Below are 22,981 nucleotides of genomic sequence, written 5' to 3'. Positions count from 1 at the left end.
CACCCGGAGCACAGTGCCTGGAATATAAAGGGCCGCTGCGATGTAATAATAGAGTTCCATCTTGGGCTGCCTGGGCGCGCTGAAGCTCTGGCTCAGCTCTGCTGGGAACACGGCAGACTTGGCCAGGGAAAGGTGGTTCTGTCCCTGGGAGACTCCCTCAAGGCCAAGGACAGGGAGGACTGGGGGAGGGGAAACCATAGATGGGGGCCTCAGGGGTCCAGGGACAACCTAATCTCTGAATGGGGGCGGCTCACAGACTCACCCTCCTGCGGAGGCTTCTTCTAGGCTGGTTCCAAAGGCTCTGTCCATGGTAATCACGGTTCCCCAGCCCCCTTTAATAAATGGGGAAATGAGGATTAAGAGAGCCTTGAGCAGCTGAGCTTGGTGCTGAATTTCCTGGGGACCAGGGCTGGTTGCCTGGAGGCACAGGGACTCTACGTCTGTGCCTGGCTCCCCAGGACTCCCTCTTCCCCGTCCCTTATGCCCTTCTTCAGCCCTTCCCCCAGCCGCCAATGTCACATTTCTCATTGCTCCAAAGAACAGAAGCAGAGCAGAGGAAAAGCAGGCTCACGACCTGGGCTCACGACCTGCCCTAGCTATTGCTGCATTCTGGTTTTGTGCTGGGTTATGGCCACACTGACCTTTCAGAGTCCCCCATGCACACACAACTGTCCCGTGACAGTGCTGTGACCTTCTCTTGGGATGGCAGTTGCTTTGGCTTGATTCCCCACCCCACCCCCACCCCCCCCAGCGGTGGTGATGGATTGCACCGTGACATCCCCACCCTCAGGCACTTTTCCTCTTATGAATGTGGCACTCATTTCTGCAACAGCCATGAGGAGGAGCGGCAGCAGGGAACCCTGGGGGGCTGCGCGCCCATCACAGCCTTTGGGGGCAGCCACTGCATGACCAGACCACAGATGTCACACACACATCATAATTCTTCAGAAAAATAAAATAACAGTCCATGCCTCCCACTTCTAGAAACCAAGAGTCTAATATGAGAAAAGCAGGCAGGAAAAAAATACTGGTTACTTACTGAGGATGTTCTTCTGAGCGCATAGATTACAAACTAGAGTACGAATCTAAAAAAGGCATTTGTCTGTTTTGCTAATTTGGATGTCTAGTGTTTCTTGAATTAGATAGGAAGGAGACCCGGGCTGTGTTCCCCAGTCCCCCTCCCCGCCCTCAGCTGCACACACGTAGCACCTCCCTAGCCCTCAAACTTCGGAAGGGCCGCTGAGGAACGTGAAAAATTTTCTGCCTTACAGACATTGGCATGGTCATCTCTTACCCTCTAGGCACAGCTACTTGCAATCTGGCTTTGGGAACAAGGAGGGGGTGGCTGGCACCTAAAGGGGGTGCCCTCTAGGGGCAGCCTAATGTACTACAAGGATCAGAGCTGCCCAGCCCTCCCCACTCCCACCCCCCAACCCCCCCCTCCCCCGCCTCCAGCCCCCCAGCCCAGTGCCCAGCCTGGGCTGTGAATCCCAGCTCTGATAATGCTGACTAGTTCTGCCTGTGTTAGGGTGTTGCCAACTGCTGTCACACACATATCCACCATTTCAGAACCTTGTTCCAGTAATGGTTTCTCTCTTGCCTTTGTGTGTGGGTCCTTCCATCTCTGGGCTCCATCCTCCTATAGAGCCTCAGAATCTTCTTTATCCCACTGGTGAAAGGCTCTGTAGGGAAGTCTTATCTATTTCCTACCTGCTTTGATGTGCAGACAAAGCCAGGACATTTCTTCACTCTTCACAGGGTCACACCTGGATCCTGTGTGAAAATGTAGAGGCTGGGAAAGGTGGGCCGTAGCTTGTGGCCACCTCTTACCAACAACTTCATGGTGCATGGATGGGGAAGCATCCATTTTTGGTGGTTCATTAGCTTCCTGTCCTCCAGCCTTGCCTGGATAAGAGATGAATCATGTCTAGTGTGGCACTGAAGAGGAGGCTAGGGGAAATGAGTTTCCTAGCAGGGGTTGGCCAATGGAGCTCTGCAGAGCTTACCAGTGACTGGAGATGACCTCAAAGGGGGACAGCTGGAGGGTCCTATAGGAGATTGTTAGTCACCAGAGGGCAGGTCTTCTTCTTCTTTTTCAAAGATTTATTTATTTATTAGAGAGAGAGAGAGAAAGAGAGAATGAGCATGGGGGTGAGCCCCATGTGGAACCCAATCCCATGACTCTGAGATCATGACCTGAGCTGAAATCAAGAGTCTGATGCTTAACCAACTGAGCCACCCAGGGGCCCCAAGGGGGTACTGTCTTCTGCTTGGTACTGTCTTCTGCTTTAGTGTCTGAACCCCTTGCAGCCAGCTCGGAACCCCTTGCATAGTACTTGCTCAATCAACATTCATTAGCTGGATGAAAGAATACATGCTGATTCTAGCAACTGTGTCTTCTACCTCATCTAAGTTTTCCTCAATGCAAGTTTGCTCCCTGTCCTCAACAAGGTCTGTGCTGATTTTCTCTGCTGAGGAAGTGATGGTTTTCAAAGACTAATTTGGGGACTCAAGGCAACTTGCTATGATATTCCAGCGGGTAGACTGAAAGCTCTCATTGTAGATCCTGGATAAAAGAGACAGTTTCCCTGATGCACTTGAAGTCATGCTTGAAGCAGACAAAACTGAGTATTTCAAGTTGTTGGAAGCGCTGGATCAGAGCAGAGCAAAACCAGCATTTTGAGTTTGGTCACTGTTGGAACAAAGGGCCCAGCACCCAGGTTTGCTCTGTACTTCCACTGTAGGTGGTCCCAGATGCCATTGCAGACACATGGCAGGGGAGTGCTCATTCACTCGTTCATCCATCACTCATTTATTCATCCATTCATTCATGTGTTCTCAAACATTTATTACATACCCATTATCAGGTATTACATACCTATTATTATATACCTGTGTATCAGGCTCTGATATTGGAAGTGGAGAGAATCATGGTAAAAGATAAATTTCTGGCTTCTAGAAGCTCACATTTTAGGGAGGGTACAGCATCAGTGGACAAATACAGCACAGTTTGTACAGTGTGAGACTCTGGGGGGCACTGGTTCATCTACTACCATATCACAGGGGCATCCTGCACCAGACACAAGGCCAGAGATGGCTTCTTCGGAGATGTGATCCTAGGTGAGGCAGGGTTGAGGGGTGGGGATCCCAGGGAATGTAAACCACCTATCCAGAAGACACAGAGGCTAGGACAGTCACCATGGGGTCCCACCATGGGACCTGCCAGCGCTGCCCTCAAAGCAAACACCCAGCAGACAGAGGAGCACTGTGTTGGATTCTGAAAGTCAGCACACAAATACACATACACATACCGTCACGCACCCAAATCTTAACTGAAATAAAGCACCACTGTTTGCAGAATTCTAGGTTATCTCAGTGGCCAGCAGGATGTGGAGAACTCTTTGGCATGCTTCCTTTCCCCTGTGAAAGGATAGTCTATTCGAGAGGAAGAGGGGAGAGACACTTTAGTCTTTTGGCTGGAAGTCTGGATTTTTCAGTGTATGGGTTAGGATTCTTTCTTTAACAAATTCCAGAACCCACACTGGCTTGTGCAGAAGGGGAATTTTTGGCTCATATAACTGGAAAGTGTAAGCATAGAGCTGGTTTCAGCGCACTTGATCTAGACATCTGTGTGATGTCACCAGAACCTGGGATCCAGTAATTTCCATTCTCTTGCTCAGCTCTGCTCTCTTCAGTGCTTTGGGCTCATTCTCTTCAGGCTCCCCTCCCCACCTCCCACCCCCATGGTTATAGGATGGTGCTCACAGTTCTCAGGTGAATGCTTCTCCAAGGTCACATCCAGGGGAAGACCTAGAACTTTGTCCTCAGCACTCTCATCCAAAGCCTGTGGCCTCTCAGAAATTCTGACCAGGTATCTATCCCTGAACCAGTCATTGGGACATTCCCCCGCTGCCCCCACCCCTCCAGCAGCTCTGTACTGATTGGTCTGGACCCAAGTCATGTGCTGTCCCTTGACCCAGGAGTAGATGCCATTCGCTCAGAAGCTTTTGGGCTGAGAGAGGGTGAGGAGGTGGGTCCCTAGACGGTAAATGAATGGTACCAAAATAAAAAGTGTCCCCAGCTCTAACAGTGTCTTTCAAAGATTTTGTCGATCATGACTGTATTAGTCAGTGTTCTCCAAAGAAACGGAAACTCTGTGTGTGTGTGTGTGTGTGTGTGTGTGTGTGTGTGTGTAGAGAAAGAGATTGCCTTTAAGGAATTACGTTATACAGTTGTGGAGGCTCCAAGTCTAAAATCTGTAAGAGCAGGCCCACCAACTAGGGACTCAGAGGAGAGTCATGCGGGCCCACAGGCTGCAGACTCAGCAGAAAGCCATAGGCTGTCTGCTGGCAGAACTCCTTCCTGCTCGGGGAGGTCAGTCTTCAACTCTTTGGATGGCCACTTTATGCAGGGGGCAGGGGAGTCTTTCGCCCCAAGTCCACTGATTTAAATATTAATTTCATCTGAAAACATCCTCATGGAGACATCCAGAATAATATTTTTCCACATATCTGGGCACCATTGGCCAGCCAAGTTGACATATAAAATTAACCATCACCATGGCTAATGTTAAGAAATCCATTTCCATCACACTCAACACATACACATATATGGCTGAAACAAAAGTCACGCTAAATCGTGGTTATCCTTCCTCAATGTGACATAGTCTTATTTTTCTTCTCTATTTTATTTCGTAAAAAAGCACGTGGGACCCACTCAGTTGGTTTCTGGATTCAAGTATGTTGTAGAGATGGTCTTTTGAAACACCATCCCAGAATAAGTCTTCAGAACGCTCTATCGTCCCACAGCAAAGGTCTTTCTAAGTCCCAGCATGACTTTGCGTTACCTCAGCCCGCACCTGTACCCGTGTGTGCCTCAGTTTCCTTATTTGTAAAGAAGACATACTTACAAATACTTCTTCTACCTAACAGGGTTGTCATGAACACTAAAATCAGAACAAGGTAATGTATATGAAACATCTTGTAAACTCTAAAGTAATTTCATGAGGTAATTGCCATTTTAAACTAGTCTATAATAACTTTCTTCTCTACCACTCAGGGATCTGAGAGGCTGGTGCTATTTCATGAAAATGAGTTTGAGCTCTTCAACACTTGCCACATAAAACAAAGACAGCCCCGATTTCTTTAATCAAAATGATGATCGGCTTCTAAAAAGGAGTCCCAACTCCCCCAAGATCATTCAGAATTAAAATCTGATTTCAAAGAAGGGAAAAGTGTGGTATGTTTGGGTTCAATGCAGAGACTTTCAGTTCTCCAGCCTTCTGCCCCTTGCCCACTCTGCTAGTTCAGCGAGGTCTTTGGGGCAATCTTGGGGTGACTCAGTCACGTCACTTGCCTTCAAGGATCAGAGATGGACTGGTGCTACCTCAAATACTTTTAAAACCAGCTAATTGATGCCCCCAGACAAGACGTCATAGGCAGGACCTAGCATTGGGAGCAGGGGTTTCCTAACTTGGGTCACCACCTTACGAGGACAGATGTTCCGGAATGGAGCTGCCTACGGGGACAGAGCTGCCTCAGGCAGCCCTGGGGGGCAGAGGGCCGGCAGCTCTGCTCACCTGTGAATCTTAGAGCTGGGGGCAGGGGGCGTTTCAGTTGAGTCACACCCCGCCCAGACAAGCTGGAGCCCACACCCTTGCTTGTTCTTTTTCTTTTCCATTTCTCTGTTACTCGTTTCCTAATCAGTCCTTCCGTATTGTGTAAAATATGAGGCTGGTTATTCCCATCACATGTTATTGTTTTCTGTGGGTGCCCCCTCTCCGGGTGCAGTGATTTCACCATCCCCAGATGAGGGTGATAAGTGTTTGAGATGCATAACTGTGTCTCATTTCAGTGTCTAATAGAAGATGGAGAAAGAGCCCCGGCACCTTTCTGCTCAGTAAATTCATAATTACAGGCTTCCTCGCCTGGCTTTTTATGAACTGGAGAACTGTTGATTAGTGTGTGGGTCTGTGAGTGTGTACAGTTAGGGTGGGGGCGTGGCAGGCACCCCCCCCCCCCCCGCCAACCCCGGTGCCTGGCAGGTTCCTATACAGGGACTGCAGCAGGTTCCCTCCAGAGAGCTGGTGGCTGAGCCCTGGGCAGCACCTGCCTGTCTGGGATGAGGATTACCAGCCCTGCTGGAATTTGGTTGTTGGCAGCAATGTTCTGAGAGCTCTGTTAGCCAGAAGAACATATGGCATCCAAAGAGCATGCTCCTTTAGACAAAGGCCAGGGAGCAGGTGCTGAAATGGGGTCAGACAAAGTTGGGGGACAGGCTGCAGGTGGTGGAAAGAGCACTGGACAGGGAGTCCAGAGACCCGAGCTTCACACCGCCCCCATCTTCAACTCCCTTTGTGACCTTCTGCAAATCATTTAACTTCCCTGGATCACAGCTTCCTTGTCCTTAAAATCACAGATTAGAAAACTCTTTACCCTGGATTGTCTCTTCCCGATGAAAGACTTCTAGATTCTTCTCTGATACTTGGATTGGCACAGCCAGTTCGAGATGAGCCATCCTGAGTCCTCATCTCTCCAGCTGAGATGATGCCATCAGGTACCATCTTGTTATCATAATCCGAACCCTGTTCATCTCATTTCAGTCTTGTCAACAAGAACAACAACTATCGTTCGATAACTACTTGCTGCTCGCCTGCCCGGAGGCCCTGGGCCAGGTGCTTTCCATCACGAACACTTTGAGAGGTGAATAGTGGTGCCCTCGGGATGGATATTATCTGCCAGTTTATGCTCTGTGGGTCCCAGGGGCTTGGCTTCCTCCTACAGAGCTGTCCCGGGGTTTTTCTCTTTGGGGACTTACATGGATTGAAAAGGGCTTCTGTGTGCTCTGTATTCTGGACTCTAGAATTGTGTGTCTCTAGAAAGACTGTGGATTTTGTGGTTTGATACAGACCTCGGTTTCCACCCCAACCCTGCCACTTATTATCCCAATCCAGAGCTAAGTCGCCTCACCAGGGGAGCAGGTGAAACCACTCCAAGCCCAGCGCACGGCTGTGCTGATCAGGCAAGGGGGTCAGCGCGCAGGCTCGTACGTGGGGCCTGGTACGGCAGATGACGTTCCTCCGTGCCTCTCTCTGCCCAGGAGAAAACAGGTCTTGAGTCTCGGCTGTATGTCGGGCGTGAGCCTGGCACTGTGGACTCACCAGCGAGCATGACGGGCCTCTCTGCCCCCACGGAGCCCACGGCCTTCAGCCCCAAACTCCAGTGCTCCTGCAGAGGCTGAATCAGTGGAAGGATGGGGGCCCCTCTCTGGGGGCCTGTGCTCTTCTCCCGTGAGTGCCCCTTCTCAATACCCTGCAGTTTACAGTCTCCAGCTCGCAGGGATGTCCTGACGAGGCTCGGGGCTTCTCTTTCAGCCCTGTCTCCTACCTGACCCTGTGCTCCAGACAGACTGTCCCTGGTGTGCGCCATCTGACAGGCTTTTGCGACTCTGGCCCCTCCCCAAGGAGGCCCTTCTCTTCCGGCTCCTCGTGTCCCCGCTTAGTTCACAGCCATCCCACAGCCCTCTCCTTGCTCCCTCACCCCAGACTGGAAGTCAGCGTTCCTCATGGGAACATTCTACCATCTGTCACATAGCAGCCCGCTGTCCGCGTAAGTCGGGTTCTGGTGGCATCTACCTGAGCGGACCCCCGAGTTCTCGGAGGGTCCCTGCAGCCTTGGCTGTCCTGGGGTCCCACAGCATTTTGCAAGTTCTGACTGTGCCCCGTGCCGACATCTGTCACGTGGGGGAGCGAACGCAGGCCCCAGGCTGGCACGACTGTTCTGGGCTGTGGCTAGGCAACCAGTCTCCCTCCTCTGGTGCGCCTTTGAGAGGACCTGGGCTTTCTGTCGGGATTTCAGCTGACGTCGAGTCTTGGCTTTCTCCTTTCTTCTCTCGGCCTTCATGGAAATGTGGACTCTCCCTGTGGTTGGAGCGGCGGGGGCGGGGGGGGGGGGTTCTCTTGCTCTGTGGTCTACCTCTTCCCACCACCTCGTTATCGAGGATGTGGGGGTAAATGAGAGAAATTCAGCAAAGCTGAGATGCCCCCAAATAAGATGTAGGCCATTCCTGCCCTTAGTTTTCTCAAACTGTAAGAACTAGGAAGCCATCCTCTTGAATAGAAATGAATGAGACTGTTAGGACCCAGTGCTGTTTTGTCTCAAGGGGAGTTATTCATTCGTTCATTCATTCATTTATAGGACAACTTATTAAACTGTTTGTTCTCTCCCTGTAATGAAAACCTCTTACAAGAGGCCCCAGTAGGAGAGGCAGCCAAGGTCTGCCTCATTAAAATGACATCAGGGCTCAGAGCTGGGCAGTGTACCCAGAGGACCCAGTCACCACAGAGGGATCCAGGATCAGCCTCGTGCACCACTTGGCAGTGGGCAGGTGCAAAGGAGAAGCGTAGGTGTAGACCCAGGGGGCTGGGGCTGTAAGAGACAGCCCCCAGGAGAGGGCTTTCTGAACTATCGTGCTGTGCGTGAACACAGCTGGCGTCCATCCCCACCGCTCCAGGCTGGGGTGAACGGAGATGGATTAGCGGTGAAGAATGAGAACCTACTGTCGACTTGCACACCCGGGTTTGAATCCACCTCTCCCCCTTACAGCTCTGCAAGTTGTATAACTTCCTTAAGCTGCAGGCTGGGGACAGCCATACTGCTGACTTCAGAGGTCTGGGTGCCAGCAGGAGATGCCACATGCAAATTGGGTTATTCGTGCAAAGGTTAATATAGGAAATCTTCACAAAGAGTTCCTAAAGGTGTGGCTCCTTAAGAGGCAGAGCTGTTTGGGGGCAGGAACAGCGAGCCCCGTTACCTCCTCTAGGACCAAGTGGTAGGGGGCAGGAGGTGATTCACAGAACCTGGAGACAGAGGCGGCATGGGGAGGCATGCCTGGGGCCACTGAAACCTGGGGGTGAGGGTGGCAGCCAGTGAGGGCAGCCCACCCCCATCCTCCCGTCCCCTCCTCTCCCCTCCCTGCCGGCTTTCTGCTGACGCTCCCGGCTGCGAGCACTGCACCAGGCCCGAGGGCAGGCAGCCTGTGCACGCACAGTCCACCCAGGTCAGCCTCACAGGTACAGAGAGGGGCAGGGAGCGGATCTGGAGGAGCAGCTGGAAGAGTCCCCAGCACTGAAGGGTTTGTACGATGGAACGAGACGGTCTCCTGGAAGGTGCTGGACAGTGGCTGTTCCAAAGCCAGGCATCAGGTAGCGAGTGGTTATTGTCATCGTTGTCATCACTATGATCATGGTTATTACCATTATTGTTATTGTCGAGGTTGCCCTCCTGCCACCCAGCCCTGACTGTCCCCACCACGCGTGGCGGCGGAGTCCCTTGGCCTTCAACATCTCTCTGTGGCTGTTCTCTGTCTCCGCACAAGCTGAGGGCTTTCCGGGTCCAGCCGCACCAGCTGTGGGGGGAAACTGAGCCTCTATCATTGTTGTCCAATATCACATCCTTGCTTTCCCCTGCAGGGAGCCTCTCCTCCTGAGTCCTGGCCCTCCGAGGGGACCCTTGTGCCGAGTGCTGCCGTGCCGCGAGGACCTGTTTCTGAAATGAAAGCCATGCCTTGGAACTGGACTTGCCTTCTCTCCCATCTCTTGATGGTGGGGATGGGCTCCTCCACTCTGCTCCCCCGGCAACCCCCACCACCGTCCCCGAAGCGGTCTTTTGTCACATTCCGTGGGGAGCCAGCCGAGGGTTTCAACCACCTGGTGGTGGACGAGAGGACAGGGCACATCTACTTGGGGGCCGTCAACCGGATCTATAAGCTCTCCAGTGACCTGAAGGTCTTGGTGACCCACCAGACAGGGCCGGATGAGGACAACCCCAAGTGTTACCCACCCCGCATCGTCCAGACGTGTAACGAGCCACTGACCACCACCAACAATGTCAACAAGATGCTCTTGATAGACTACAAGGAGAACAGGCTCATCGCCTGTGGGAGCCTTTACCAAGGCATCTGCAAGCTTCTCAGGCTTGAGGACCTCTTCAAGCTGGGGGAGCCCTTCCATAAGAAGGAACACTACCTGTCGGGAGTCAACGAGAGTGGCTCTGTCTTTGGAGTGATTGTCTCTTACAGCAACCTGGATGACAAGCTCTTCATCGCAACGGCGGTGGACGGGAAGCCGGAGTACTTCCCTACCATCTCCAGCCGGAAGCTGACCAAGAACTCGGAGGCAGATGGCATGTTCGCTTATGTCTTCCACGATGAATTCGTGGCCTCGATGATTAAGATTCCTTCGGATACCTTCACCGTCATCCCCGACTTTGATATCTACTACGTCTATGGCTTCAGCAGTGGCAATTTTGTCTACTTTCTGACCCTCCAGCCCGAAATGGTGTCTCCGCCAGGCTCCACCACCAAGGAACAGGTCTATACCTCCAAGCTCGTGAGGCTCTGCAAAGAGGACACGGCCTTCAACTCCTATGTGGAGGTGCCCATCGGCTGTGAGCGCGGCGGGGTAGAGTACCGCCTGCTGCAGGCCGCCTACCTGTCCAAAGCCGGCGCCGTGCTCGCCCGGACCCTCGGAGTCCGTCCGGAGGACGACCTCCTCTTCACTGTGTTCTCCAAGGGCCAGAAGCGGAAAATGAAATCCCTGGACGAGTCGGCCTTGTGCATCTTCATCTTGAAGCAGATCAACGATCGCATTAAGGAGCGGCTGCAGTCCTGCTATCGGGGGGAGGGTACGCTGGACCTAGCCTGGCTCAAAGTGAAGGACATTCCCTGCAGCAGTGCGGTGAGTCAGGGGAGGGCCTGTGGGCTGGGAGGGCAGGGTGTGGCAAGGGGATCCTAGCCTGTGGCTTCCATGGGATTCACCCATCCCAGTTTGCAAGTGAGACAAGCACATCCCATCTCTGGGTCTCACTGGACTCAGATCAACGCCGGCTCAAATGCATTGTGTTGTGTCTATGACACTGAGCTTATCAGAGTTGGAGGTAGAGCTGAATGGTAGGTTTCCCATCTGGGCACTTCATTCCATGTTGGCATGTGGTTATAGTGGAACATGCTTGGAATAAGCGGGGATTCTGTTATATAGTTATGTGCACCAGGCGTTGTTAAGGCCAGATTTTCGTGTCCTCTAGTACGAGACATGGACCCATCCTTCCTACTGACTGTGCCTGCAAATTGCTTCCCTGGGAGCTTGGTATGAAACCATTAGTGGGATTAATGGAGCCAGGCATTCTACATTTGGGATAGATCTAGAACTTCAGGAGCATTATGATTTAGTTCCTCGAGTATCTTTAGGAAAGGGCAAAATGAGAGCAGAAGTAGGGTGGGAGTCTAGTGCACATAGGGGCGGATGCAGAACTTACTTAGAAGACTGCATTTCTGAAGCATTTTCTGTGTGCCCGGTTCCAGGCAAGAGACATGCCAGCAGCCTTGGAACAGTGCTGGGTGACAGAAATGCTGAAGGAAACCGAAAAGAGGTGGGGAGTGGAGGGTGGGTTTAGGAGGCCTTCCCAGGGCTTGCTGGGCAGCCACAGGTGCAGCAGACTGTGGCCTGACTTGCCGTGGCCGGACTTCTGCTCATCTTGAAAATGATTCCAGTAACTTAGAGGCTCGCTTATGAGCATCTTCTATACCCGTGTCCCCCTCCTTTCCCCATTTATCATTCACTTAAGAAATCATGAACCTCATTTGAGAAAAATCTATCCTGTGATCTTAATGTAAACAGAAGAAAGGAGAATTCACACACAGGTAGAAGTATGTGATTCTTGAAGGCCAGGCCAACTTTGGTGGAATGCCACATTAGGAAAATATATCTTTTTTATTTTATTTTATTTATTTATTTGACACAGAGAGAGAGATCACAAGTAGGCACAGAGTGGGGGAAACAGGCTCCCTGCTGAGCAGAGAGCCTGATTTGGGGCTTGATCCCAGGACCCTGAGACTATGACCTGAGCCGAAGGCAGAGGCTTAACCCACTGAGCCACCCAGGCACCCCAGGAAAATGTATCTTGATTGACTTTAAGAGTCTAAGTTTACCTTCATGAAGTATAGCTACTTGCCAAACACATCTCGGAGGACACTGGCTCCCGGGCAGCTTGTGGGGAGGTCATTCCTATGGGCACTGGGACTCTGGGGTGGGGGGCAGTGTAGGGGAGATGGAGGAGAAGGAAAGGACTCAGCAACGTTGGTCTTCAGGGCCTTAACATTTAGGCTCAGGCTGTTTTCCAGTGGTGAGTTTTCCAGGTTCCTGGGCTGAAACTAAAAGATGCCATTTCTTTTTGGAGGTCCCAAGAAGCCAGAGACCCCTAGTGTCAGAGGGAATGGGAGAGGCACCATGGGCCACAGAGGAAGCAATCAGTTGACAATCATGGCCAGGCCAGAGAGCAGAAGGGACTCCAATGCAGCTGCTGAGCCCTAGCGGCTGTCATATGTTTGGGAACCTTTGGTTTGGGGCAGTGACTGATCCACTCAGTAGAATCAGGGAGACAGGTTTGTGAACTTGGGGACCATGGACTTCTCCCAAATGCAGGGTCTAAAGGACAGGCCTGGCACTATGCTCTGTGTGTGTATGATACACATGCGAGCATAGCTCCCTGGGGGGGGGGGTACATTAGGAAGCTGGCATGGGGAGGACCTCTAGAGACCCTCTGGTCTGTACCTTCATTCTGAGGTCCAGCAAGGGAAATGAATTGCCCAAGGTCACTTATTTTGGGAAAGAATGGCAGACACAGCAATTGAGGAAGATCTTCCTTGCTTCTTGAGGGAAATCCCACTTGCACACATGCATGCACACACATGCACACACACACACCTACCCACATGTGTATGCACACATACAGTAAATACTCCCGCTAGCATGCAGACACACATGCACTCCCTAAGTTCAAAAATGCAAGTCTACACTGTGTGCTTATGAACCAGCTAGTTCTTTTGCGATCAGATGGGTTGGCTATTTTTTCTGTCGTTGCTTTTTTGTTGGAAACTTGCTCAAATTCTGTCTTTTCAGGTGAGGCTTTTGGGAGTAGAATCAGCTGCAGGGATCAGCCTGGCTGCCCACGGGCAGGTGTTTGTCCCGCCCTTGCTCCCTGCCACAATACAAAAAGCAAAGTTCATCATGGAAGTCTGCAGAGCTGCAGGTCCTAAGGCCGCATGGTGGCCTTGGAGAGAACAGAGGGACGACAGCTTTGCAAGACAGGCTAATGCCAGGGCTGGGAGTCATGGAACCAGATAACAAGCTTTTGATTTTTCTTTGGGCTTTAATTAGCCCTTTCAAGCTGAAGGCAAGTTCAGGGCTGAGAGCAGAAAGGAGGAGGCCAGAAACTCCACACAGGGCTGGGCTGTCTCCCCAGCCAGTATAAAAGGCCACGCCAGCTTGTAATGTCAAGTATCAGTTTCCTTTGATTTGGCCGACACTTGGATGGCTTTGCTCTGGTGCTCAGATGCTCGGCCACAACTCATTTGGCCCCAGCTCAGACCACACATGCTCCGCCCGCCCCCTTCCCCCACCAGCCAGGCTAGAGTCCTCAGCCTCCCTGGGAGGAACCCTCATGGGTACACCGTTTGCAAACCCAGCTTTTCCTCTACCCATTCACGTGACTGTTGGGTTCCTTTCCTTCTTCCCTTGAAGCAAGGATTGACAAGTTGAATCTAGAGTTCTCTTTGGCCTCTGGGTCCAAGATTCCCTGGAGGCCTGTGAAGTGGGACAGATTCTCAGATGGCCTCTGTCCCGTGGCATTCCTTCTGTAAGACAGTGGAGGAGGGAAGCTTGGGCCCAGGAAGTTGACTTTTAAGACCTGTGTTTTGTAGGCTAGGTGTTCCCTGTGGGCTTTATCATCATTACAACCCAAAAAGTTTGAGAAGGTATGATTAGTGGTTCATTTTTTAAATTGAGATATAACTGACATATGACATTATATTGGTTTCAGATGTATAACATAACAATCCGATATTTGTATGTATTGCAAAGTGATCACCATACTAAGTCTGGTTAACCGCACATAGTTACAAATTTCTTGTGATGAGAGCTTCTAAGATCTATGCTCTTAGCAACTTTCAAGTATACAACACAGTATCTTAACCATGTAGTCACCACGCAGGACATCACATCCCCAGCACTTAGTTATTTTATGGCTGGAAGTTTGCACTTCGTGACCAGTGATTCGGTTTTACTGTGTTCCTGTTGTCTTCATTCCCCAAGGATCGGATGCCCATCTCGTGGTGTCCTCCAGGGCCTCCCAGCCCCCGCCATTGCTTGGGATCCCCGTTCCTTCTCCTGAACTCAGGCCTCCAGCCCTCAGAACAGGCAACAGTATAAGCGCTGGCCCCTGACCCCCTCACTAGGTCCCAGCTGCCACTCTGGCTGTGTTCAAGGAAGGTGGGGTGGCATGGGAAGAGAACACATGTGTGACTTGGGCTGCCACGCCGGGGAGCCTTTGTGGAGCCACGTGGTGGGCCACGGCCTGATGACCAGACAGAGGGAGAAGTGTCGCACCTCGAGGCTGGAATCTTGGTCTGCAAGCCCCCAGAGAGCTCCTGTTGTTTTTATTCCAGGTAAATCAGGGAAGACTGGCAGAGCCCACATCAGAGATAAGGGATGGCGGCCTGCAGTGGCCTCCTCATGGGATTGGGTCGCTGTCAATGTAAATGCTTAGCAAACATGAACCTCTGAATAGCTGTTGGGTATAGAGGATGGAGAAGCAGCCCAGATGTTTTCTGGTGCTTGTGGGAGATGGCAGTGGATTTCTTCTTTGCCTTCTGGCCATTCTTTACCTGTGTCCTGGCTTTCCCAGCTTGAATAGAAAGAGATATCCAAGGACAACTGGTCTAGTGTCTGAAAATTACTCTACAGGTCTCAGGAGGGCATGGGCAGAAAGAGGGTCCTAGAGGCATCAGCCAGGGGTCCTATTCTGTCTTGGAATCAGGGGATTAAAGGCCAACCGGAGACCCTTTGCTTGTGCACATCCAGGAGGGTTAACGCTAATGATAGAATCTCTGTTTCTGCTGCTCAGCAATGTCTCTGGTCCCTTTTGAAGGCTGTCACCCAGGCTTCCCAAAGTGTCTGTCTGCAGAGCACAAGATGATTGGCATGAGGAACCCATGGCTTATGGCTTCTGTCATGTGCCAGGGCCCTGAATAGACCAAGGGGACAGCTCCCAGCCTTTTCTTGGAGCCCTGATGGTCCTGATCCAGAGTGGGGCAACTGGGCTAGAGAGTGTGCTGTTGTGGGCCAAGGCTCTTGGGCTCTACATGGGCCAAGGGGCCTGGCCTCCCAGATTCCCCCAGGCGTAGCTATCCATGCCTCCTCAACCTTTCTTCACCTTCTCGGCTAACTCATGGAACACTAGCTCTTCCACCTCCAAATGAATTAATGATTGAATGAAGCATTTATCAGGCCCTGGCAATGTACCCCCTCCTGGTGGATACCAAGAACCGTGAAATGACATCAGTGTCCAGGAGCCCAAGGGTCCAGGAGGGAGCTGCACCCCAGCAGGTGATGATGGCCTGTGTAGCAGGAACGATGGCTGTGGTCACAGAAAAGTTCGTCACTCATGCCACTAAGTCTTCTCTGAGTTTGGATCCAATTGAGAAGTGGACATGGGAGTCAGGGAGTGTCAGCTTTAGTACTGATAAAGCTGGATGGGGCAAAAATCAGGTTCTTCCTCTTCCTCTCAAAACTTGAACTTTGGGTGACCTTCCAATACAAAATGTATGTGCTCGGGGCAGAAACTATTATCCAGAGTCATTGCCTCACACCGGTTAGGTCTCGGTAGCGGGAGGGGAAAGGGGTGGCTTTCAAGTTGCCTGGCGATCCCCTCGTGGGGGTTCATTCGTATCAGGCCTGACAGTTTCCAGAGGGGTTCATCACCTCCTTTTCTTCTCCTGATGGTGCTGTAGGATAATAGCAAAGGCAACATCCTCTCCAGCTGAGAAACTGGAGGGACAGAAAAGTCAAGTACTTCAATCAAGGTCATGGGATTGGTGGACCAGAACCCACCATGCATCCTCATTCTCAGCCCCGTGCTCTCCCCAGCAGGGCTCGGTGGTGTGCTAGTAGCATCTGGCAGGGGATGATCTATGGTGCAGGGATTGTCTGGGCACTACAGGGCACTTACAATCCTGGGGTCCTGGACCCTAGAGCACTAAGTGCCAGGGGAACCCCCCACCACTGCAAGAACTAGAAAAGCCCCTCGCATTTCTGGAAGTCCTGGGTGGAGAACCATTGCCAAACCACAGATCTATCTGACTTGGGGTTCACCCACTGGCCCTGCTCTATCCTACACCATTCACAGAGGCGCAGGGACCGAGTTTTTTATTTTTAACCCCAAGCGTCTCTTCATGTCAGACAGTGGGGAATAGTGCAGGAGAACCCCGTTCACAGGGCCCCTTGCTTCGACTCCTGTAGGCATTAGTTTGGTAACACGGCAGCCCTGGGGGAAGACAGGGTCACCCCTCCACCCCTGCCCTGGTCTTGGGCTGGCCTCCCATCCCGGCCTGGATGGTTCTCGGGTTCGTCTGGCGCCGGGGATCCTGAAAAGCCATGAGAGGGAGCATCCGGAATGGTCAGGCGGCATCCCGGGCTCCGGGGGCTGGTTTCTGCCCGTCCGCTCAGGGTGTTTTCTTGTTCCCAGCCAGCAGGAAGTGTGGCTCTGGTTAGATGGGGGGCATCCTGTTGTTCATGGCGCTAGGCAAGGCTGTGTCCTGCCGCTCAGGCCAGGAACTCCTCCTCTTGCCTGCCCCATGCCTCCTTCCTCAGCTCCATTACATCTGACACACACACACACACACACACACGCACACGCACACACCAGGCCCACCAAACGTGCTCCCTGCACACCACACTCAAGTCACAGGCCCCCGGCACTCACGCCCCACTGCCTGCTGACCCAGTACTCCAGACTTCAAGTTTGGCATTTGGGGGCCTGCCACACTGCAACCCCAGTCTTTACAGAATCACGTGTTCCTTCTCTCCCCTGGATTTGGCTTCTGTGCTAGGCACACCAGTGAGAAGGCCATCTACCTCCCTCTTTTTGGCCAGCAGGGTTTGCAATGACAGTCATATCCCAGCTAAGTACACACGGTGCTTTCGGGTACAGGATGGTGGCTGAGCCTTGGTGTGCTGGGCCAGGCGAAGGGACACGTCCCCCCAGAATGCTGCCCTGAGCCTGTTGAGTCAGCAGGGAGAATGACGGGACCCAGGAGACCTCTGAGGCTCCTCAGCCCTCTCTCGGCTGCTCGCTGTGCTGTGTTCCACTGTTCCACTGTCAAGCTTATACTCAGTCCTTAGTCCCTCTCCCCCTCTTTGTGTGATGGATTCTCCACCCACACACTACGCGGAGCTGCTAATGCAGCGAGCTCCCTCTCACGTGCACACACACACATGCACACGCCCCACACGGTGTGCGGCCGCCCAGCCAGCACCAGCAGCCAGGTCCCTCATTCAGTGAGCACGTACACCAGCCAGACGTCACCGCCCAGCTCCACATTCTGGGCCTTTCCAAGCTCCGTCATCCTCACGGGGTGGTGTCTTGGCTGGGATTCTGGCTGGAGAGTCCGGGCCTCTGGGTCTCAGCCAGTCCCAGCTCGTGAGAGGCCACTGGGCTCGTAAGCGGCTTCCCTTTCACTTGGAGTCATACATTCTCTCTTCAGGAAGGGGGTGATAAAAATACTATCCCTTTCCTAAAGCCTGTTGAGACTCCTTAGGAAAGAGGACTACATAGACTTTAATAAGTGACAGGAGACACAGGACACCTTGTGTTTGTAAGCTACTTTAACATTTCACGGCCCCACCTGTGGGACCTTTATTCTCCTTCAGTTCTAAGAACCACCCGATGGGATCAAAAGGGACTTAACAACACTGCTAGGGTTTCAGACTTACATTTTTTTCTTCACCAGTGTCTGCACTGGAGAGATTTGGGCTGTGCCTAAGCCAAAGGTTACGTTCCATATCCCAGGCCTGGAATGTTCCCTGTTCGCCCGCCTGTCCATCCAGCACACGTTATGAATGCTAAGTGAAGGCATCTGAAGGAGAGGTTACATTTCAAGCCGGACCTCCCTGCCGCTACCTTCAGGTGTCCCTTGGTTTTTGCAAGGCATGAGGGAATGACTGCACGTTGGTGCAAGGTGCTTGATTTTTTCTTTAACCAAGTTAGTGGAGAGAAGACAAAAAGTCAACTAGGGGAGTTTCCCATTCGGCCTCTCCGTGTATGTGTCCTCCCCGGGTGGATTGGGCCCCACAGGCTGTCCGTGTAGATGAAATGGGATCCGCAGGAGAAGAAAGCCCACGTCTTTCCCAGTCTCGGTGTCATTACTGTGTCTCTGTCAGCGTTCCAAAATATAATGGGATTTGTTTGGCTGATTTATCCCGCGTGCAGGCAACATTACCCAGACTCACACACGGGCCTGGGGAGCAAGAGGGGAAGATGCGCGGCTACAAGAGTGGGGCTAATAAAATTTACTCCCACTAACAAGGGAATGGCCGACCCCATAATTCAGCCTGGCCAGCGGGGCCACTGCCTCCCAGTGCCTGCCAGAAAATGCACAAACTTAATCATCGTGACGTGCCCTGCTCCAATTATAGCTCTGGTGGCGCTGAGGCCGTCTGGGAGGGGAGAGGGGATGAGGGATTGATGGGCAGTGTGGACCCTCTTTGCCTTTGGCAGGGAACCACTGGGCATCTTTGTAGCTAAGGCACAAATAGACAGAAGCAGCACCCAGCGGGGCTGTGCTTGGGAAAATTCCCAAAGCCAAGAAGCCTTCCCTGGTATCCCCCTAGGGTCCAGCCTCGGCGACTCGGCCACTGGACTAGCCTCAGCATGGTCGCCACCTGCAGAACTGGGGTCCTGGTTCTCTTGCTCTGGTCATGTTGTCTTGGGCTTATCTGCTTACCGGAGGGAGAAACCAAGGGCTCTCCATAGCTGAGCTAATGAGGAGAAGGTCATGGACCCTATCCTGGGTCGTAGCCGCTCTTTGCCGGCTGCGTTCAGCAGTTCCTGGGAGGGGTGCATTGCCACGGCCAACTGTTGGTTACCAGCAGGCCTGCAGAGAGGCCTAATGCCTCTCAAAATAGTGGCCTGAGCTTCCTGTTAGAAGGGTAGCTTGTTATGATGATGAGTGAGAGACCACTTAGCTCTCTGGCGGGACGGAGCACAGACAGTCTCAAACACACATAGAAATACTAAAATGGGTACAAAAATAAGCATTGCTTTGGCAAATCACTTCCGTGGGTTCACAGGTAGTCAAGTGCCTTCAAACAGTGAATGTTTGCGTCGGAAGCCACATACACACACAGAACTCCTACAACATGATGACCTTCTGGCCTATATTTTAGTCCCCTCCCTTTTAAGATGCTCAGAAACAGGGCACTTGACTCTTGGGGACGTTGGTGTGATTTGTGGGGTTGTTCTACCAACCCCCAGCCACTTCTCATGAAGTCCCTTCCATAACGGTTTTGTCTAAGTAGGTTATTGGCACTGTGGTTTGCTGGCTTCCCTCCTCTGTCTCCGAACACATTCATTTCCCCTACTATCTCATTGAAAAAGACACAATACAGGAATCATTCTGAGATACTGCATTAGTAATGAAGTGGATGAGACCTCATTCCCTCATTCCATTTCCAACATCTGAGCTCACCCCCGGGGCATCAGGGCCGGTCTTCACCAGCTGCAGGACTTACCTGGCTTTCCAGAGCCATGCAGGGTCAGCATGGGCCATGGGCAGACCTTGAGGGGACGGTGAGAACTCAGAAAAGAGACACGAGATTTTATGGAGGACAGTAAAGCAATTGGTGGGTCACATAGCCCAGTTTGGGGGATTGCTTCCTTTGCTGCAGAAACGAGCACTCAGGCACGTGGGCTATTTGATAGAGTAAGAAGATTTTGGTAAGGGTGGACCTAAGCCTACCAAACCTCCTCAAGATGTTTCCACCTCCCTGAGCACTCTGGCTGCTTACTTCTCCACCTGCCCCAGTCAGAGGGCGCTCAGAGTCCTCTCAGGGGTAGATGCACCGTGGGCATCCGCCCCTGCTGCATTTATTAACACTTTAGGGGTCAGTGGTCATATTTGAGCTACGGTCCCTGATAAGTGGGTGATTATTGCCTTCTTGTACTGCAGAGTTTTACAGCTGGAGTCTATATCTGGACCCAAGCTACTTCAGCTTATCTGATCAATATCTCCCTTTAAAAAGAAATCCCACATGCGTAATTCACTGAGTCCCCATTTCCAGCGGAAGTCTGCTATGGTCAGCTTTCGGGATGTGTGTGTGTGTGTGTGTGTGTGTGTGTGTGTGTGTGTGTAAATTAATTAATTAATGGGAAGAATTCAGGGCAGCTGAGCATGAAGAATCCAAGACCTTTTCTTTTCCACATCAGCAAGCACCTCGTGGGCGTCCCTCCTCTCTTTCTCCTAACTTACATTCCTTTTCAAAACTTCAGCCCTCACTTTTCTTTGGGACCGACAGACCCAGGAAGGGAGGAAGTCCTGTTGTGACAATTGGGCAGTGGCCTCCCCCACAGGGGAGAGTTCGTTGCTTCCAGAGGCCCCGGAAAGGCAGAGCCCTCGTGCTGGGTGGCAGGAGAAGTGGAGGCAGGGGGTCTTCCCAGGGTCAGAGGCTTTCTTTGGGGCCACCCTATAGCCACCCTGGGGGAGGCCCCTATGTAAGGTCAGCTTTTTCCCTCCAGAGGAGGATTTGGGGTTCGGTACCACTTTCCCCTCCATGGGTCCCACGGGGGTCATTTCACTCTGGACGCCTCTATTTCCTCTTCTGTAAGATGGGGCTGTTGGAGTCTAAGATGCTGGCTTCTTTCCCTTCTCTGAGCCCGCCGAGGGGTGAAAGCCTGGCCGTGCTCTGCGCTGGCTGGAGCGCTCAGAGCTGAGCCTGCGCATGGCCTCTCCTGAGAGCCCCGCGGCTTCCCTGGGCCGGCTCTACCTCTAGCGCTGTGCATGCAGCTGAGACGGGACACGGATGGCCTTGTCCGAGTCGTGACCCAGGTCTGTCTCCCCCACCCAGAAAGGAGCAGAATCAGACGAGACGTTTCCATCTGTGTATTTTGGGGTCCTTACCTAGGCCTTTGTCTATTTGTTCCTTCCTACACGTTCTCAAGCATTATAATAAGTGAGGAACAGTAAATAGTGTTGTTGTCACTTACTGGCCCAGTTTCCCCTCATAGAGAAAGGAGATCCAATAACCTAAGATACCAGAGGTTGATGGAAAAAGGCCGAACAAAAGGCTCTTCAGTGGGTGAGCCTGGGCAAGTCCCTAGTACCTTCTCCCCCGTGTGATGGTCTGGCCTTCCAGCAATGGGGGTGAGCCTGGGGTCTGCATGAGGCTAGGCGCTATTTTTGCATTTAGGAAAGGCAGGGACGCTGGTTTGGGCCCAGATGGAAGGGCTCCTCTCTTGGGTGGACCAGGAGCTGCCCACAGAGCAAGGTCTGACTTTGTAGCCTCCATCCCAGGCCCAAGTTTACTCCCGCCGACTGGAGCAGTTGGCCGCTGCCTCCCCTTTTGGAGGGGCTGGCTGCATCTGTCCATTCCTGCTGGCTCACCTGGTCGGCCTCTTTCGGATCAATTCGGGATATTTGTAAACAGCCGATGCCTGGGGTAAGAGGGGAGGCCTGTGGCTATGGAAGAGGCCGTGTCCTAGAGCTGAGCTAATTGGCCCACAGGGGGATGGACCTGGTGACCTTTACCTCGTTAGCACCACATTTGGATCACTGAGCTCTGGCCTGGTTCTGACCTTTCCATAATAAGGACTCGATGTGGGGCTTCTGCCAAGGTGGGGCATCTGAGGGCGGGCCTAAGACCACCCCACCGGGTAGGGGAGCTGCCTGTACTGCACCAGCCAAAGTGAGAAGCAGGTTCAGGACCAAGTCCCTGGCCACCTCATCGCCCAAGGCCTTCTAGGTGGCTTGGCCTGGGGTCAGGGTGACAGCGCTTCCTTATGAGTCTGTCACCAGGGCATGGGGCTGGGACAGTGCCAAGGAGCTGTCTCCCAGGTCTGCTGTCTTCCTCCGCCCTCTCCAGAGTCTCCACAGAGACCCCCAGACACCTCTAGGGTCCTCGGCTGACCTTTTGGCAGCTCTGCCCCAGGAGCCGGGGAAGGTGGCCGGAGGAAGGATGCCGGCAGAATTAAAACCCCCTTTCCATGGAGATGATAGAGCTTTTCAGAGTGCCAGGCTCTCTGCAGAGTGGGAGCAATTTCCCCGTAATTGGTAAAGTAACCATAACTGCTCTGTCATTTGTATGTAGCGACGCATAATTGCACGGTAACCTTTGCCGCCGCGCGCGAGGGAAGCGCGGTGAGCTATTAGATTGTAATTTGGAGTGTCAGCTCCAGCTCTCCCCGGCACCTCTGCTGCCACCACTGCTTGGGAGGCCGCCGGGGAGCCTCTGCCTGTGGGTCCTGCGGGCCCTGCTTCCGAGCCCCTAGGCTGTCTCCTCCTGCACCTGCCTGGGCTAGGCCGCCCTCAGCAAGGCCCGGACCTCCAAGGGGTCTCACGTCAGTGCTTCTCAAACCTGGCGAAAGGCCACATCACCTACCTACCTGGGTAGATGTTAAGATGCAGGTCTCTGAGCCTCGTTCCCAGAGTTCCCGATCCAGTAGATCCGGGGTCGGTTCAAGAGTTTGCATTCCTCATACATAGCATGAAATGTTCTGGATCTTACCCCATCCCTCTGTTCCTTCCTTCAGCCTCATAGGCCTTACAGATCTGGAGGAAGTACCAGTTTTGCTATTTCATCTTGATGACATTAGGCCCTCTGATTGTGGTTTAACACTGCTCTGACGTAGAGACCATGAATTTCCCCCCAAACAGGAGACTCACAGAGGTTGTCGGAATTGTCTAAGGATGACAAACGATGAGAGCGAACACTCCCATGGCACCAAGTGCCAGACTGTGTTCTATGCGTATTAAATCATTTAATCCTTACCACAGCACTAGGAAGTATATACTCTTATATCCCCATTTTACCAACGATAAGCTGAGGCACAGAGAAGTTAGATACCTTGCCCAAGGTCACACAGCATTAGGTGGTAGA

The 22,981-nt window shown here is 52.5% G+C and overlaps 1 protein-coding gene across 1 annotated transcript in view; it reads left to right on the top strand.

The window, feature by feature from the left end:
* Nucleotides 1-9,550: 9,550 nt before the first annotated feature.
* PLXNA4 (plexin A4) overlaps nt 9,551-22,981 on the top strand; it is a gene marked incomplete at both ends in the record, with an annotated part of 353,784 nt that continues 340,353 nt past the window's right edge. Inside the window, one exon of the mRNA XM_080819151.1 lies at nt 9,551-10,735. Coding sequence (XP_080675277.1) covers nt 9,551-10,735 — 1,185 coding nt within the window. The remainder of the gene's footprint in view (nt 10,736-22,981) is intronic.

Source organism: Martes martes (genome assembly GCF_963455335.1).
Source record: "Martes martes genome assembly, chromosome: 11".
In the NCBI taxonomy this organism is placed as follows: domain Eukaryota; kingdom Metazoa; phylum Chordata; class Mammalia; order Carnivora; family Mustelidae; genus Martes; species Martes martes.
This window is presented reverse-complemented; position numbering and strand designations above follow the sequence as displayed.